Genomic DNA, 16393 nt, shown 5'->3' with positions numbered 1-16393 from the left:
AGCACTTCCCCTGAGCTGTCTGCTCAGCTCCCTCGCCAGCCGCAGAGTGAGGCTGGGAGGCGGAGCCGGAATATGACGTCATATTCCGGCTCCGCCTCCCAGCCTCACTCTGAGGCGCGCGAGGGAGCTGAGCAGACAGCTCAGGGGAAGTGCTCCCTCGCCGGCCGCCCGCCCGCCAGGCAGTGCCGCCCGATCGCCCAGCAGCCACTGGACCACCAGGGAGGAAGAGACATCCCCCCCCCAGCATTCCCAAAGGTAAGGAGGCTGGGGGGGGTGTTAAATTTTAAAAAAATGTGTTAAAAATAAATTTTAAAAAAACGTGTTAATAATAAATTTTAAAAAAATGTGTTAAAAATAAATAAAAAAAAATGTGTTAAAAATAAATTTAAAAAAACGTGTTAATAATAAATTTAAAAAAAATGTGTTAAAAATAAAAAAAAATGTGTTAAAAATAAATTTAAAAAAATGTGTTAAAAATAAATTTTAAAAATGTGTTAATGTGGGTGGGTGAGTGTGTGTCTGTGTCTGTTAGTGTCTGTGTCTGTTAGTGTCTGTGTCTGTTAGTGTCTGTGTCTGTTAGTGTGTGTCTGTGTCTGTTAGTGTGTGTGTCTGTTAGTGTGTCTGACTGTGTGTGTCTGTTAGTGTGTGTGTTTGCCTGTGAGTGTGTGTGTATGTTAGTGAGTGTGTGTGTCTGCTAGTTTGTGTCTGCTAGTGAGTGTGTGTCTGTTAGTGTGTGTCTGTTAGTGAGTGTGTTTGTCTGTTACTGAGTGTGAGTGTGTCTGTTAGTGTGTGTGTGTTTCTGTTAGCGAGTGTGTGTTTCTGTTAGCTAGTGTATGCGTATCTGTCAGTGAATGTGTGTGTGTGTATTTAGAATGCGGGGCGGGGGGAAAGGTTGGGTGGGGGTGGCGCGGGGGGGGGGGGAAGGGGAGGCGCCTGAGTTTTGTCCTGCCTAGGGCAGCACAAAACCAGGATACACCACTGCGTAGGTAGGAAAACAACTCTCTCAGAGGTATGGAATAATCTTTAAGTATTTCAGGGAATTGCTTAATGCCTATAGTATTATAAAAAAAACGAACCTGTGAGACACCATGATTTAACCAGGTGTCCACTCATAAGTCTGATGTGAAGGCAGTAATAATCTGTAGCGGGGCTGCATATAGCAAAACCATATCATCTACAATTTTGGGGATAATTTGTTTCCAAATTTGAAGTAGTGTTTTGGTAACTGGTAGCATATAATTTTTCTTCCCTATTTTTATTTTACCCGTCCACAAGGCTTGTAGTAATGTGCCTTGATGCATGCAAGCGTTTTCTAATGCTACTGATATGCCCTGTGCTAATATTGAGGCTTTATAATGCATTGTAACATTCGGAATACCAAGGCCACCTTTCTCATATGGAAGCCACAGTAAGTTCTGCTTTACTCTAGGAGGTCTCCTTTTCCAAATGTCTGCATTTATTAAGATTTGAAATTTACTTAATATTGTATTCGGTATAGCAATTGGGTGGGTACGGAAGAGGTACAAAATATGTGGTAAAACCATCATTTTTATTGTATGTATTCGGCCCAGCCAAGATATGCTTTTGGCTTCCCATTATCTCAATTGTTGTTCTAATTTAATTATACGTGGTATATGATTCTCTTTTATAATTAAATTATGTGCGGAAGGAAGTTTAATTCCTAAGTATGTTATTGACTTTTTCCGCCAGTCAAAAGGATGTATATTTTGTAATGCGTGTACCACAGACGTGGGAAGACCAATAGACAATGCTTGAGATTTTTTGGGGGTTATTTTTATAGTATGATATCTCTCCAAATCTTTGTAGTGTCTTTAATAAAATTGGAATTGATAAATCTGGATTAGTTAAAAAAAGCAAAACATCATCCGCATAAAGAACTATTTTTGAGACACCCACAGGGGTATTCAGTCCCTGTATCCCATTATGGTTTTCAACATGTCTTAGTAAGGGCTCCATACACAAAATAAAGATTAATGGTGAAAGAGGGCATCCCTGTCTGGAACCATTAGTAATATAAAACAGACGGGAAAGAAAACCAGAATTGCTTATTTTCGCTGCTGGTTGAGAGTAAAGAACTAAAATACTTTGAAGAAATGCTAAAGGGAAACCCATGCTCAAAAATATTTCTTCCATGTATTGCCAATTCAAGCGATCGAACGCTTTATCAGCGTCGAGTGCCAGCAATAACCCCTGTTGGTTACTAAGATGTGCCCAAGTAATTAAATTTAAACAGTGGTGTGTGTTGTCTCCTGGTTGTCTATTAAGGACGAATCCCGCTTAAAATGCTCACTTTATATCCACTTTATAACCTCTTTATAGCCACTTATAGCCTTCTTGATATCCTTCCTTATATTCCTCTTGGTTAATCAGCTTATCTGCTTATATGCTTATCCACTCCACTTCATGTCCTCGTTGATTCATTTACTTTACTCGTTAACCTTTGCCCCTGCACAAAATTTACCTTCGGCTGTCGTTGCTGCTTGCTCCGTTCACTTTTGTCCATAAGTGCTCTATATGCTGGCTCCTGCTGGCTTTTATCTTCAACTGTCAAAAGTAAAGACAAATAAGTCAATGTGACCTGATGGAATACACCCAAAGCTATTAAAAGAGCTTAGTGGTGTACTAGCAAAACCATTAACAGATTTATTTAACCAATCATTGTTAACAGGAGTAGTCCCAGAAGATTGGAAGTTAGCGAATGTTGTGCCCATTCACAAGAAAGGTAATAAGGAGGAGTCGGGCAACTATAGGCCAGTAAGCCTTACTTCAGTAGTGGGGAAAGTGATGGAAACCATGTTAAAGGATAGGATTGTTGAACATCTAAAAACACATGGATTTCAAGATCAGAGACAACATGGGTTTACTTCAGGGAGATCATGCCAAACTAATCTTATTGATTTGTTTGATTGGGTAACTAAAATTATAGATCAGGGTGGTGCAGTAGACATTGCTTACCTAGATTTCAGTAAGGCTTTTGACACTGTTGCACATAGAAGGCTTATCAATAAACTGCAATCTTTGAGTTTGGATTCCAATATTGTTGAATGGGTAAGGCAGTGGCTGAGTGACAGGCAACAGAGGGTTGTAGTCAATGGAGTATATTCGAAGCTTGGGCTTGTCACCAGTGGGGTACCTCAGGGATCTGTACTTGGACCCATTCTCTTTAATATTTTTATTAGTGATATTGCAGAAGGTCTTGATGGTAAGGTGTGTCTTTTTGCGGATGATACTAAGATATGTAACAGGGTTGATGTTCCAGGAGGGATAAGCCAAATGGCAAATGATTTAGGTAAACTAGAAAAATGGTCAGAGTTGTGGCAACTGACATTTAATGTGGATAAGTGCAAGATAATGCATCTTGGACGTAAAAACCCAAGGGCCGAGTACAGAATATTTGATAGAGTCCTAACCTCAACATCTGAGGAAAGGGATTTAGGGGTGATTATTTCTGAGGACTTAAAGGTAGGCAGACAATGTAATAGAGCAGCAGGAAATGCTAGCAGAATGCTTGGTTGTATAGGGAGAGGTATTAGCAGTAGAAAGAGGGAAGTGCTCATGCCATTGTACAGAACACTGGTGAGACCTCACTTGGAGTACTGTACACAGTACTGGAGACCATATCTTCAGAAGGATATTGATACCTTAGAGAGAGTTCAAAGAAGGGCTACTAAACTGGTTCATGGATTGCAGGATAAAACTTACCAGGAAAGGTTAAAGGATCTTAACATGTATAGCTTGGAGGAAAGACGAGACAGGGGGGATATGATAGAAACATTTAAATACATAAAGGGAATCAACACAGTAAAGGAGGAGACTATATTTAAAAGAAGAAAAACTACCACAACCAGAGGACATAGTCTTAAATTAGAGGGACAAAGGTTTAAAAATAATATCAGGAAGTATTACTTTACTGAGAGGGTAGTGGATGCATGGAATAGCCTTTCAGCTGAAGTGGTAGAGGTTAACACAGTAAAGGAGTTTAAGCATGCGTGGGATAGGCATAAGGCTATCATAACTATAAGATAATGCCAGGGACTAATGAAAGTATTTAGAAAACTGGGCAGACTAGATGGGCCGAATGGTTCTTATCTGCCGTCACATTCTATGTTTCTATGTTTCTATGTTATCACTCTTTATCACCAATTCCTTCAAAACATTTCAAAGCTTTTACTTGTCGGCTTAGCTGGCTTATCTGGCTTGCTGGCTCTCTGCAGCATGGAGCTCCTACTCCATGCAACCGATCAGGCCGGAAGTCAGACCCCCCCCCCTCTTGTGTGCAGTATTCGTGCTTGAATTAAGGGTGTGTTTGTATATAGTTTTGGAGTTTTAATGCAAGGATATGTTTGTATGTAATTTTTGATTGCAGGGATGTGTTTGCATGTTGTGTTGTTGTTTGTCTGGATGCATACATAAGCATACTTAAACAGATGTACATATACATTAACATACACAAATACATACATATAAACACACTGACCATATACAAATTCTCAGATACACACACACTGTCACACACCTTGACACCCAAATACATACAGTCATATACACAGACCTTGACACATAGATACAAATACACACACAGATACACACAATGCCACATACACACACATTGACATACAGATACTCAGTGACACATACACACCATAACACACAGATGCACATACACTGACACACAGGTACAACGACTGACACATACACACACTGACACATACACAGACCTTGACACACAGATATATACACACACCTGGACACACAAATAATCTCTTTGACACTTACATTGACACACTTAAACAAACATACACTTACACACAGATACACACTGACATATACACACACTGACATACAGAGTCACACATAGATAGGTGCACACATCCATGTCATAATTTATATATTTCAAGACGCCATCCTCTTAACATGTTTTGTGTGCAAGAGGGTGGCTTCCTTGGGGTTCTGCATATGCTGGCTTAGGCACATGGGAGTCTGGGTCGGAAACAGGCTCTCTCCTTGCTCCTTCCTACTCCTGTGCCTACTATGCTGCCTCCCTTTGCATTTTGTAGGAGGTAACTTCACTTCTTCCCAGCATCAGTCACATAACAAGGGCCTGGTTGCACTGTTAAAGGAGCTTAACTGGAACCCAGTTGAGCGCAACGAGATTTTAACAGCACTACCGGGGCCCGGTTCATCATTACCCATTGGGTGGCGCTAAGTGCATGGGCTACCAGATGGGACCCAGTGCAGCCACACTGGCGGTTGTTCCGCTGCTTGGCCAAGACTCTTGGTACTTATCTACATAGCTCCAACAAAGGCACATTATAAGTGCTGCAGTAGGTGTCCCTTACAGAACAGGTGCCTTTAGACAGGTTTTTATTCTGCCAAATGTGAAATCCGTCCCTCTGACTTTTGAACGGAAAGCTCACCTGTGCAGGGCCTTCCATTCATCGAGCTAGTCGGGCAAGACTGGAAGTCCACGGACATGACGAAAAGGCAGGCGCGTTCTAGCATAACATGCCTGCCACTTCTGTTAGCAATAGATAAGCCCCCCTCCCCATTGTCTGCAATTATTTATAAAAGTGCCACTTTCAAATCGAAATTAGCACATTTATAAACTTCTATTAAATTGAGCATATCCTGATAGACAAAGGACTTCAGCAAGCTGAAATGTTGCATGTGCGTTGAGTGTTCCTTTACATCAAATGTAAATTTGAATAAAATGTCCAGCTTACAATTAGACATAAAAGGAGTCTTATAGTCTAAGCGTATCAGGGTCATATAGTAAAACCAATGACACAACTGTTTTGCATTATTTTATTATCTGTACAAAAGAACTCTGCAAGTTATGCAAAGGATATCACTCTGCAGATAGTCAGAATTAATTGTAACAGTGTGTCTTTGTTAAAGAGTATCACTTTACAAGAGTATTAAAAGGGGAACTACGTGCAGGACCTGAACCCTTTTTTTTTTTTTTTCTACAAATTCTTCATTTGTGCCACAGGTAGACATGAGGTATTCATAGCAAAACATAAGAAATAGATAGACTGGTATACACATGCTGTCAATGTAGTCAGGGCCGGATTAAGAGCCCAGTGGGCCTGGTGCTGATAATTATGATGGACCTAATTACAAAATCTTATTGACCAAAAACACAAAAAGTCCTACCTCCTAAGCGTCATGTATCTGTTGGAGATGGTGCTGGAGGGAAACTCATAGGATGCAACTATGAGAAAACACTACCCTTTGCTAATCTCACGCTTTCATCTTTCAAGTAAACCCATACCCCCTAACAGCAGTGTCCAGTAAAGCAGGAAGTCTATGGAAGCGGTAAAAGGGTGGGCCACTGACACAAATCACATAACCAGAACGTCCGAAAGGGTGAACATACACAAAAAGGGGGCATGTCTGTGTCCCCACGTCTCCCAGCCCCTTAGTGTCTGTGTCCCCATGTCTCCCAGTGTCCCCATGTCCCTAGGACACTGGGAGACATGGGGACACAGATACTAGGGAACACTGGGAGACCTGGGGACACTGAGACTCATGGGGACACTGGGAGACAGATACGAGGGGACACTGGGAGACATGGGGCACTGAGACACTGTGATATATAGGGGACACTGGAGACTTGATAAAGACCTGGGTACAGGTCAAAATGTTGCGGTGTCCAATAAACTTGCTTAACCCCTTAAGGACCAAACTTCTGGAATAAAAGGGGGATCATGACATGTCAGACATGTCATGTGTCCTTAAGGGGTTAAAGCTATTACAGTGAGTGCCTGAGATTTTTTATTTTATACTAGACACTACGGTCACAGAGACACTATGGGCACTGAGAGACATGGAGCACTGAGACACTCTGATGCATAGGGGAAACTGATACATAGGGGACATTGGAGACTTGATAAAGACCTGCAAAGTAGATGGTGGGAACCGCACTCAATCCCAGCGGCCAAGGGTGCTCCGGATCAGGACCAGCAAACCCAGAATTATACACGAAAGAAGAAAGGACCACAGGCATTCCAAATTGAAACCGTATGCAGATTTATTAGGAAAAAATGCAACGCCAAGCAACGTTTCGACCAACAAAGGTTGAAAAAGACCTTTGTTGGTCGAAACGTTGCTTGGCGTTGCATTTTTTCCTAATAAATCTGCATACGGTTTCAATTTGATAAAGACCTGGGCACAGGTCGAAACGTTGCGGTGTCCAATAAACCTGCCTAAATCTATCAGAGTGAGTGCCTCAGATTTTTTCTTTTATACTAGGGGACACTGAGACACTAGGAGCCATTGGGAGACTAGGGGACTTTGGGAGACTAGGAAACACTGAGACACTAGGGACACTGGCACACTACAGACACTGAGAGACATCAGGGACACATGGGGATACTGAGATACTAGGGACACTGGCTGGGAGACATGGGGAGTGACCCATGTCTCCTAGGTCTCAAAGTCGCCCAGTGTCCCAATGTCTCCCTGTGTCCCCCAGTGTCTCCATGTCTGTCAGTGTCCCCTAGTGTCTCAGTGTCCCCATGTCGCCCAGTGTCCCCTAGTGTTTGTATCCTCATGTCTCCCATGTCTGTCAGTGTCCCTTAGAGTTTGTGTCCCCATGTCTCCCAGTGTCCCGATGTCATGAAAGACATGGGGACACATGGGAACACTGGGAGACATGGGGCTACCGAGACACTAGGGACAGTGGCTGGGAGACATGGGGACACACACTAGGGGCCACTGGGAGACATGGGGCCACTGTGTCCCTAGTGTCTCAGGGACACCATGTTCCCCAGTGTCCCAATGTCTCAGCGTCCCCATGTCTCGGAGCTGCTGTCTGGACTCTCTGTGCAGAGCTGCTCCCTCGCAGATCAGTGAGCAGAGAGAGGCAGTGAGGGAGATGCCGTAACTTCTTATCACTGCCTCTCTCCACACAAACAGCGACCCCTACTGTCCAGCGCTGGTATTGCAGAATAATCTCTGTTTATACTGAGACAGACATTTGTATTGTCGGTATTACTGCAATACCGGCACCGGCTAGGCAGCCTCAAATACCTGAGAAATACTTCTGAGAAATATCTGGCAACCCTAAGAAATACATGAGAAATACCTGTCAACCCTAAGAGTAGTGTGTAAAAAAAAATGTACAAAAATTAAAAGTAAAAAATATATATATTTTTTTTAAATCAATGGGCCTATTCCATGGGCCTGGGCCTGGAGCTGAAGCTCCATCAGCCCCTATGTTAATCCGGCCCTGAATGTAGTAATAAGAGGTACATATGTCAAACTGTGGATTTTTATTTGAATACTTAGTTGTGGCTCAGTCAGAAATAAGTAAGCAACAGTTATAGAGAATTCAAAATGCATAACAGAAGCTAAATACAAATAAAATATAAAGATAATTCTAACTTTGGGTCTCCGTTGTTTGTGGAGTGTATTTCCTCCAGTAAGAGGCTGACATATCTGACAATCGCCGTTGTTATCTGCTCAGCGCCATTTCTTCGAAGTTATAAGGTAGCTTGCCCCTTATAGCAGCCATTAGGCCATTAGTGCTCTGTTGTACTTCCCATTTTAGGAATTGGACCACCAAGTCTCTGGAGACTATTGGTGGTGCCTTCACCGATTTGGGTACCTAGAATATGCCTTGCATCGCCACTGTTTTGACCTGTTGCAGTGTCAGCAAGGCCACCAGCAGATGCCTAACCAAGTGTGGTAGCTCCACTTCAGAGATGCTTTCTAGGATCCCCCTGATTTTAAGATTGTTCCTGTAGCGTGATTCCTCTTGGGCTGCAAAGCGGCGCTCATTTGTTAAATTCTATTGCTGTAGTTCATGAACCGCTTGTTGAAATTATGTGATTTGCTTTGTGCCAGTATTGGATGCCGTTTTTAATGCTCCAAGAAGGCCCGTCAGGCCCTGCAGATCCCTGCAGATCCCTGCATGGTGACCATCTAAGCTAATAGGTTCCTTTGCAGGTCCGCTAGAGGTTCCTTTAGGACTGCTGTTTTCACCGGAGCAGAGTCTTGATTCGGCTGTAGAATCAGCGGTGGAAATATGGGTGCAGGTAAGTACCCCTGGTCCGCCTCAGAGGACAGGTCATCAGAGAGATCCGAGTGAGGGACGCCATCTTGGGCCCAAGAACACCGTTGGCCTGCCACCAAAGATCCCCAATATTCATCCCCATTCGGGTTTTATCAGGCTTTAGTTTTTCGGTTTTCTTCCCCATGAGGTCCAAACAAGCTGGAGGGTCCTCTGGAAACCAGTAAGACCGGTAAGAGGGGCAAGTATATGGGAATTAAGACCCTTGTATTCTGGAGCTCAAAGATCATGCAACCGTTTGCTTTGGCAGTCAGACTCCACACTGTTTCTTTTTTTATTGTAGATTATTCATTAAAGAGCACTCCAAGCACCTTAGTGGTTATGGTGCCAGGAGTTCCTTGGAGTCCACCCATTGTAAGTAGTCATACTATTTAAAAATGGTTTCTTATCTGGGATCTGCCTCCATTCCATCCATCAGAGAGCCAGACAATGCTGCTTAGGAGCTTTTGCTAGCTATCGTAAACTAGGCCCTACAGTCTATGGCTCACTCATTGGTTGAGAGCATTCTCAGGCTTAGCTCAAACAGAGAGCATCGAGCTCTACATCTGAAGTAGTGGAAGCTGTGCCTGCAACACCCAGGTAAGAAGATGAACCATTCTAAACTGCTTTAACTACTTATAGTACAAAGCATCCTTGGCACCATAACCACTACAGCACGTTGACTGACAAACACACTGGCCACTCTCAGGGCAGCCCAAGCTCAGATAGTACTCTGTTTGGGCTAAATACCCTGTGTTTATCTAGTGCAGTGCAAGCTTGCCTATTGCTGTACAACGTAGACTGACAACGAAGACTGTTGGAACAGGACCCCAAAGTGAGGATGGCCCACAGAATTGAATAAGTCATGTAATAGAACAGAGACATGAGGCATATATAAATATGTAATTAAAGACCACCTTGAACCTAAAACAAAAATCTGAGCATTTGTGACTATTTCCCTTGATGTTTTTTTCCTAGCGCCGTGGAAGTAAGAAAGGATCTGTGGACTTAGAAAAGGTGGTATGTGTTGAAAGTGTTGAGCCAGAGGAAAATCCACCACCAGAGAGACAGATACCGGTAAGAGAAAATAATTAATACATTTTTAATTTCCCTATTTCCTTCATTTTTGGCACATATTTAATTTTCTTACCTCTTTTTATACCGCTCTATCTATCTATCTATCTATCTTTTTTATTACTTATGTATTCATATATTTTTAACCCTCGCCGAAACTGCAAATAGATGAAAGTCTAATTCCTGTACTGGAATAAATGGTTGTAAATTACTAGTATGATTATTCACTAAACCAGAAATAGCTGGGAATGGAACAGGGAATTGCAATTTTTAGATCAAAATAGTAAAGATGGAAAACACTGCAAATTGTCATGATTTTGTTATAAAATCCTAACATTTGAAATACCCTGGTCCTTTCCCCTGACATGAACACTCTTCAGGGTTATTCAGTAGTGAGAACTGATGGAAATTCAAAGTAAATTTCTAATTTAAAGCCAAAGTGGCCAAACTAGAAGCATAGCTGACTAGAAAATGTGTTTGAGTACAGCTTTTTTTTTTTTTTTTTTTTTAAAGGGACACTCCGGACCCCTAAAGCACTTTAGCTTGCTGAAATGCTTTATGTGTGAAGAGTGTGTCCTTTGTTTAATTTTACAAAAAGTGCAAATTTCAATAGAAATAGACACTTATATAAATTAACCTTACTTTCAAGCAGACAACCGGTCCTGTTACTTCCTGGTTTGGTTAGCTCAGTGGAGCTAAAGTAAAGAGGCAGCAATTGCCCAAAACACCTGCCATGCAAAGACTTCTCATTGAGCTCCATTGGGAAGTCTGTGATTGGACAGACACAGAATGTGGGGAGGGCTTGCAAAGGCAGCAGACACAAGAACTGCTGGTTTTGCTAGATGGTTTTAGATACAGCCCATAGACAAAATGCATAATAAGTTGCATACATATTTTCATCAGGGGTGTATCTACAAAACAGTGTTTTTTATTTTATATTTGGTCAAAGGAGTGTCGTTTTGAATTCAAAATTCACTTTTAATTCCTGACTATTTTTACTCTAGTGAATAAGTTTGTCTTGTATTTCACTCTCCATTTCAATGTCTTTCTCCCACCACTGTTTCTAAGACATACCAGTTTACTTCTTGTCATCCACTTATTCTTTTACAACTTCCATGAACTGTAATTTTTTGTTATTTCCAGAACAGAGAAGACTTTGCAGACACAGAGCAAATCTCCATTATAGAGCGATTCCCATATCCTTTTCAGGTAAGAAATTACAAAATGTAAGAAATGTCAACTGTGTCAGCCACAAAGTAACAGCAAATTAAACGGACAAGAACTCTGAAAAAGAACCACTTTAGGACTGAGGTTTTTCAGACATTCTCTGTGTTAAGTAAAACAATTATTGTTATGAACAGTATCTGTTTCATTGTAATTTTACACTTTCTCGTGAGGTGATACATAATTATTTTATATACAGTGTTTATTAAATGACGGTGTTTTCTTTTTCTTTTCTTTTTTTTTAATTCTTTATTTAGGTCGTGCATGGGTATAACAGACATGTGTGCGTAACCACAACGGTTGTCGTACACAGAGCATAAAACAAAGGATTATAAACATGTGGTATTAGAGGCTAGGCACATTTTTTGTTTTATATAGAGAAGACTAATAAATATATTCTGATCTAGGCAAGCATTTTCTTATATATTTGTCATAAAAGTGACCTGCTAGAGGGCTCGTAGGAAACGTTTGAGGCTATAGTCTGTGCGATATTGCGCTAATTTACAGATGTTTACATATGCAAATTTTACGGATGCTTTTACTGTTCCCTGGTAAATTAAGAATAAAATAGAATAAAATAACGAGGTATAATAAAGCAATGAGGTTCCATGGCCCTACTGGGGGTAAACACACAGTTTAATTCTCCAACCTGGTTGGTGTAACTATCTCGACGTGTGTTACTGGCGTTTATTCGCCGTTGAAACACTATCAGGGATTTTCTTGTAGGGTCCATTATGCCTATATCTTGTGGTAATTACACCCGTCTATGGCAGATTTGTGGTCTATGGGTGTGCTAGGCTATGGTCGGGCGGGGGGGGGAAGCAAAGTGGTCGGTAGACTTTCCTATTAAAAGGAGTGTGGCCAACATGCCATTATCTGTAGCAGCCTACTAACTTAACCGCGGCTGTAAAACATGGAAATATACGTAACAGTTAAACAAATAAGCCCAGCATAACACGGTTCAGGTAGTCACAGTCCCGATCAGGTCAGCCGTGGGACCGCGAGGGACGAAGGGTGTCACACTATCAGGGTTCCACCTGCGTGCCGATTTGGTTGTAGCTTGAGTCATAGCTCTGGTCAGAGCGTCCTGAGGGAGTCCCAGTGTGGGGAGTAGCGCTGTGGCTTCCCGGAGGTCTCGCACTTCGTGTGTGGTATCTTCGTGTAGTATCATCAATTTGTGGGTCTGGTGCCATTTATATTTTAGTCCACGGTTCTGCAGAAGTGTAGTGAGTGGTCTGAGCAACCTTCTCCATGCCAAGGTGCCCCCTGTGAGGTCTGCGTAAAAAGATAGTTCCATTGTTTCGAATTTGTAGGGGGAGTAGTTTCTAGCCGCTGCCAGGACAGCAGTTTTGGCTGAATATTGCTGGAACCGGACGATCAGGTCCCGTGGTGCTGCCGCTGGAGCCGAGGCCGGCTTTGGTGCTCGAAAGAAGCCGTCCACGGTGAGTGCTTTCGCCTGCCGTGGTGACAGTAGGGCCACCAGCAGGCGCCTCAGGAGGTGCGGTAGTTCGGCCTGTGGGGTATTCTCCAGGATGCCCCGTATTTTAATGTTATTAGCCCGGCGTGCATCCTCTAACGCCGAGAAACGGTGTTCATGTTCGGCATTCTTTTTCTGCAAACTTAGAACCTCTTGTTGTAGTGAGGCAAGTTGGTCTGAGCAGACGTTGGAGGCAGTCTCTAATGCTCCCATGCGGCCTGTCAAGCCGTGTATGTGGTTGCGGAGTGAGGCAACGTCCGCATGGATGTTCTCTTGGAGGTCCGCGAGAAGTGCCTGCAGTACCTCCTTAGTTACCGGTGAGGCATCCGCCTTTTGGACAGCTGGGGTAGGTCTCTGCATGGGTGTGAAGTCAGCTGCATCGTCTCCTGAGGAGAAGTCATCTGATAAGTCGGAATAGTTTTCCGGGTAGGCGGCCATCTTGGGCCTAGTGGCCTTGCGTGTCTGTTGCAGGAGATCCGCAATGTTAGGTCCCTGCCTCGGTTTTTCGGGTTTTATTTTCTTGGTCTTGCGCCCCATCTTGTTGTGTTATCACCCTTGGACCTTGAGAGGAGCCCAAAACGGGTGCAATTGTGTGCAAATTATGATTTTTGGCCCGAAAATGCGGGAGCTCTTTTGTCATGCGACTGTTTAGCTCGGCTGCTTGGCTCCGCCTCCTCACGGTGTTTTCTTTTAATAACCTAATGGCTGTTTGCTGAGATTCTGAATAGTCTCAGAGTAACCACTCACAGGTAAATCACAGAAACACATGCTGTGTAAGTTGTCACCAAAGCAGCCTTAACTTGTCAGGCAGGGCCAGATTAACATAGGGACTGATGGGGGGCGGGGCCTGACCGTGGAGTTGAGCGGACGCAAGAAGCAACAGCTCCCGGGCCAACAAACAATAACCGCAGAATTTGCCAAAATAGACACCCAAATCGGGCTCCGGGATGCAGAAAACGAGCAGAGGACAACAAGCCCTACAGGAGGACACCTCGAACGGCGATGCCCTGCTCGGCGCCAACATGCGGCCTACCCACACGAGAGGCGCGGGAGAGACGGCCGCTCTCCCGCCGCTTTTACACTCAGCAGACTTCCTACCGGGCCCACGTTCCCCCCCCTATGGACCGGCGGGGGTTATCCCGGTCTGCACTCCACGGGGCCACAGGACTCCACAAGCCTCCGCGACTATACGCAACCCGCACCCAGCACCCAAAATGGAGACTGCCGAAAGAGCTCCAGGGCCTACACTCACCAAACCTCGACCAGAGCGACAGGCAAACGAGACCCGCCAAGATGACCGCATAACAACAGCCTTCAACCACTTTTGGGCACGGTTGTGGGCCACGATGACACGGGCCCGAACAGCCACAAAGGACCCTCGCCTTCCCTCCACCTTACCTCCACCTACACCGACCCTGAAGGGCAGCACCAGGCCACCTTCCAGTGAGAAGCAACGGAGGAGTGCGGGGACCGCGCCTGTACTTCAGGGCCGCGGACCGCGCACCCGTCAATGCCTGCCGGGGTCCCGACAAACCGAGGGAACCCCCACACACGACCCACCACCACACAACATTGTGAGATACACTCGGAGGGCCCGAGCTCAGCTCGCGGCCTGCAGAGTCAAGAGGGTCACCCAGCGTATCAGCCGCCGACAATGTTCCACAGCGGCAACCAGGGACCAGAAGGGCTTTGCTCCCACAACACGAAGAAAAGCAGAGACACCAATCAACAGATCAAAATGGGGAACAGAGAGGTGGCCCCCGAGCGCTCAGCCTCCTCCAACGGCTAAGGCTCCAAGACGGCGACACCATCATAAGCACCCCCCTGCCGTGAAACGTATGACAGATCCAGTAGCTTCACCGACACTTAAGCGGAGGGGGGGACAGACAGGCTCACCAGTTCATCGACCACCTGCACGACGAACAAATACCCGACAGCGTTGTAAAGTATACGCCACTGCAGTGAGACTCTCCCGTCACCTCACAATCGATCAAGGGCCGCTAAGACATCACAGGAGGAGCCCTAACAAGCACACAGCGAACTTTGTCGCAGGCACCAACTGGGTCCAGACCATGAAGGTCCAACACTCCTGGCTTAGGGGACCCTACAGAAATGGCATAGGGTGAAGAATAGCATGCAGAGGGACCTGTCCACTCATCATGAGAGCTGGTTCTGGCGATACACTACCTACTACAGGCTACACTGACGGTTTCAATTCATAAACAATTTACAAAGCTAAGATTGATCAAAATGCATAGGCGCTATCCCATGTCTAGATATATCCACAGTGTTGCTAACCTAACCTAGTTTACCTCATATAATATATTGTAAAACGTATGATGTTTCTTCTCCTTAAGTGCATGCTACAACTTAGCCTCCACAATCATCCTAATAATACCAGACAGGTCTTTAGAACTAAGCCCTGCAGCCTGCCGCTTGGCTAATAGCGTCATCTTATGGCCCCTTACAGCCACTACCCACCATACGCTTCGTTATAGCATCTATTGCAACCCCATTCCTCTGTGCCATCGTAAGTAATCCTAACCTGGGCGACCGTATACGGAGGCAGGGATACAGTGGCACCATTTCTCGTTGTACTGCATAACACGCTCATTGTTGATCTAGCTACAAGATGCACTCAGTTTAAATGTGATACCTACAATCTATGACTTGTATTTCATAACCATGCAATCTTACCTCGAAGCTAAAATGTTTAGGCAGCATGTATAGTCTGTTAGTCCCTTTCATTAAGATATGCTTGTCTATGTTTACTCTTTTTTTCCTTAACAAAAAAAAAAAGTGCAGCGCATCCTGAATCTGTTACCATAAGGTTACCAATTATCTACTGAATGTAATATCATTTGTCATCACTGACCTATGTATTTAACACTGCACGTTCAAAAATAAAGAATCTAAAAAAAAAAAAAAAAAAAAAAAAAAAAAAAAAAAAAAAAAAAAAAAAAACATAGGGACTGATGGAGCTACAGTTCCAGGCCCATGCCTATGGAATAGGCCCATTGATTAAAAAAAAAAAAAAAGTTTTACTTTTTTAATTTTTACACACTACTCTTAGGGTTGCCACCTGGCTGGTATTTTATGGTATTTGAGACTGCCTGGCCAGTGCCAGTATTGCAGTTAAACCGGCAATACAAATGCCGGTATACTTCTTTGTATAAATGGAGATTACTCTGCAATACCAGCACTGTAGGGGTCACAGTGTGTGGAGAGAGGCAGGGATAGGAAGTTACAGCATATCCATGCCTCTCTCTACTCACTGATCCATGGGGGAGCAGCTACACCGCACAGAGAGTCCAGCCAGCAGCTCCCAGCCTGCAGAGACAGCCTACAGCTCAGGTAAGTGAGGGATGGGGGGAAGGCTGCAGGAAAACCTGGGGACACTCAGAGACCTGGCAACACTGGGAGATTAGGGGACACTGGAACACTTGAGGACACTGGGAGACATGGGGACCCAGATGCTAGGGGACGCTGTGAGAATCTAGGGGACGCTGAGACACTTAGGGACACAGAGACACTGTGTCCCT

At 44.1% G+C, this 16393-nt stretch overlaps 1 protein-coding gene across 2 annotated transcripts in view; it reads left to right on the top strand.

Annotated features, from left to right (window-relative positions):
* BTK (Bruton tyrosine kinase) overlaps positions 1 to 16393 on the top strand; it is a 158167-nt gene that overhangs the window by 40575 nt on the left and 101199 nt on the right. For both annotated transcript variants that reach the window (XM_063432219.1, XM_063432218.1), the window contains exons 3-4: positions 10055 to 10153; positions 11294 to 11359. In XM_063432219.1, the coding sequence (XP_063288289.1) occupies positions 10055 to 10153; positions 11294 to 11359 (165 nt within the window). The remainder of the gene's footprint in view (positions 1 to 10054; positions 10154 to 11293; positions 11360 to 16393) is intronic.

Source organism: Pelobates fuscus, chromosome 9, assembly GCF_036172605.1.
Source record: "Pelobates fuscus isolate aPelFus1 chromosome 9, aPelFus1.pri, whole genome shotgun sequence".
Classification (NCBI taxonomy): domain Eukaryota; kingdom Metazoa; phylum Chordata; class Amphibia; order Anura; family Pelobatidae; genus Pelobates; species Pelobates fuscus.
The sequence above is the reverse complement of the archived record's forward strand: the minus strand, read 5'-3'. Positions and strand labels throughout refer to the sequence as shown.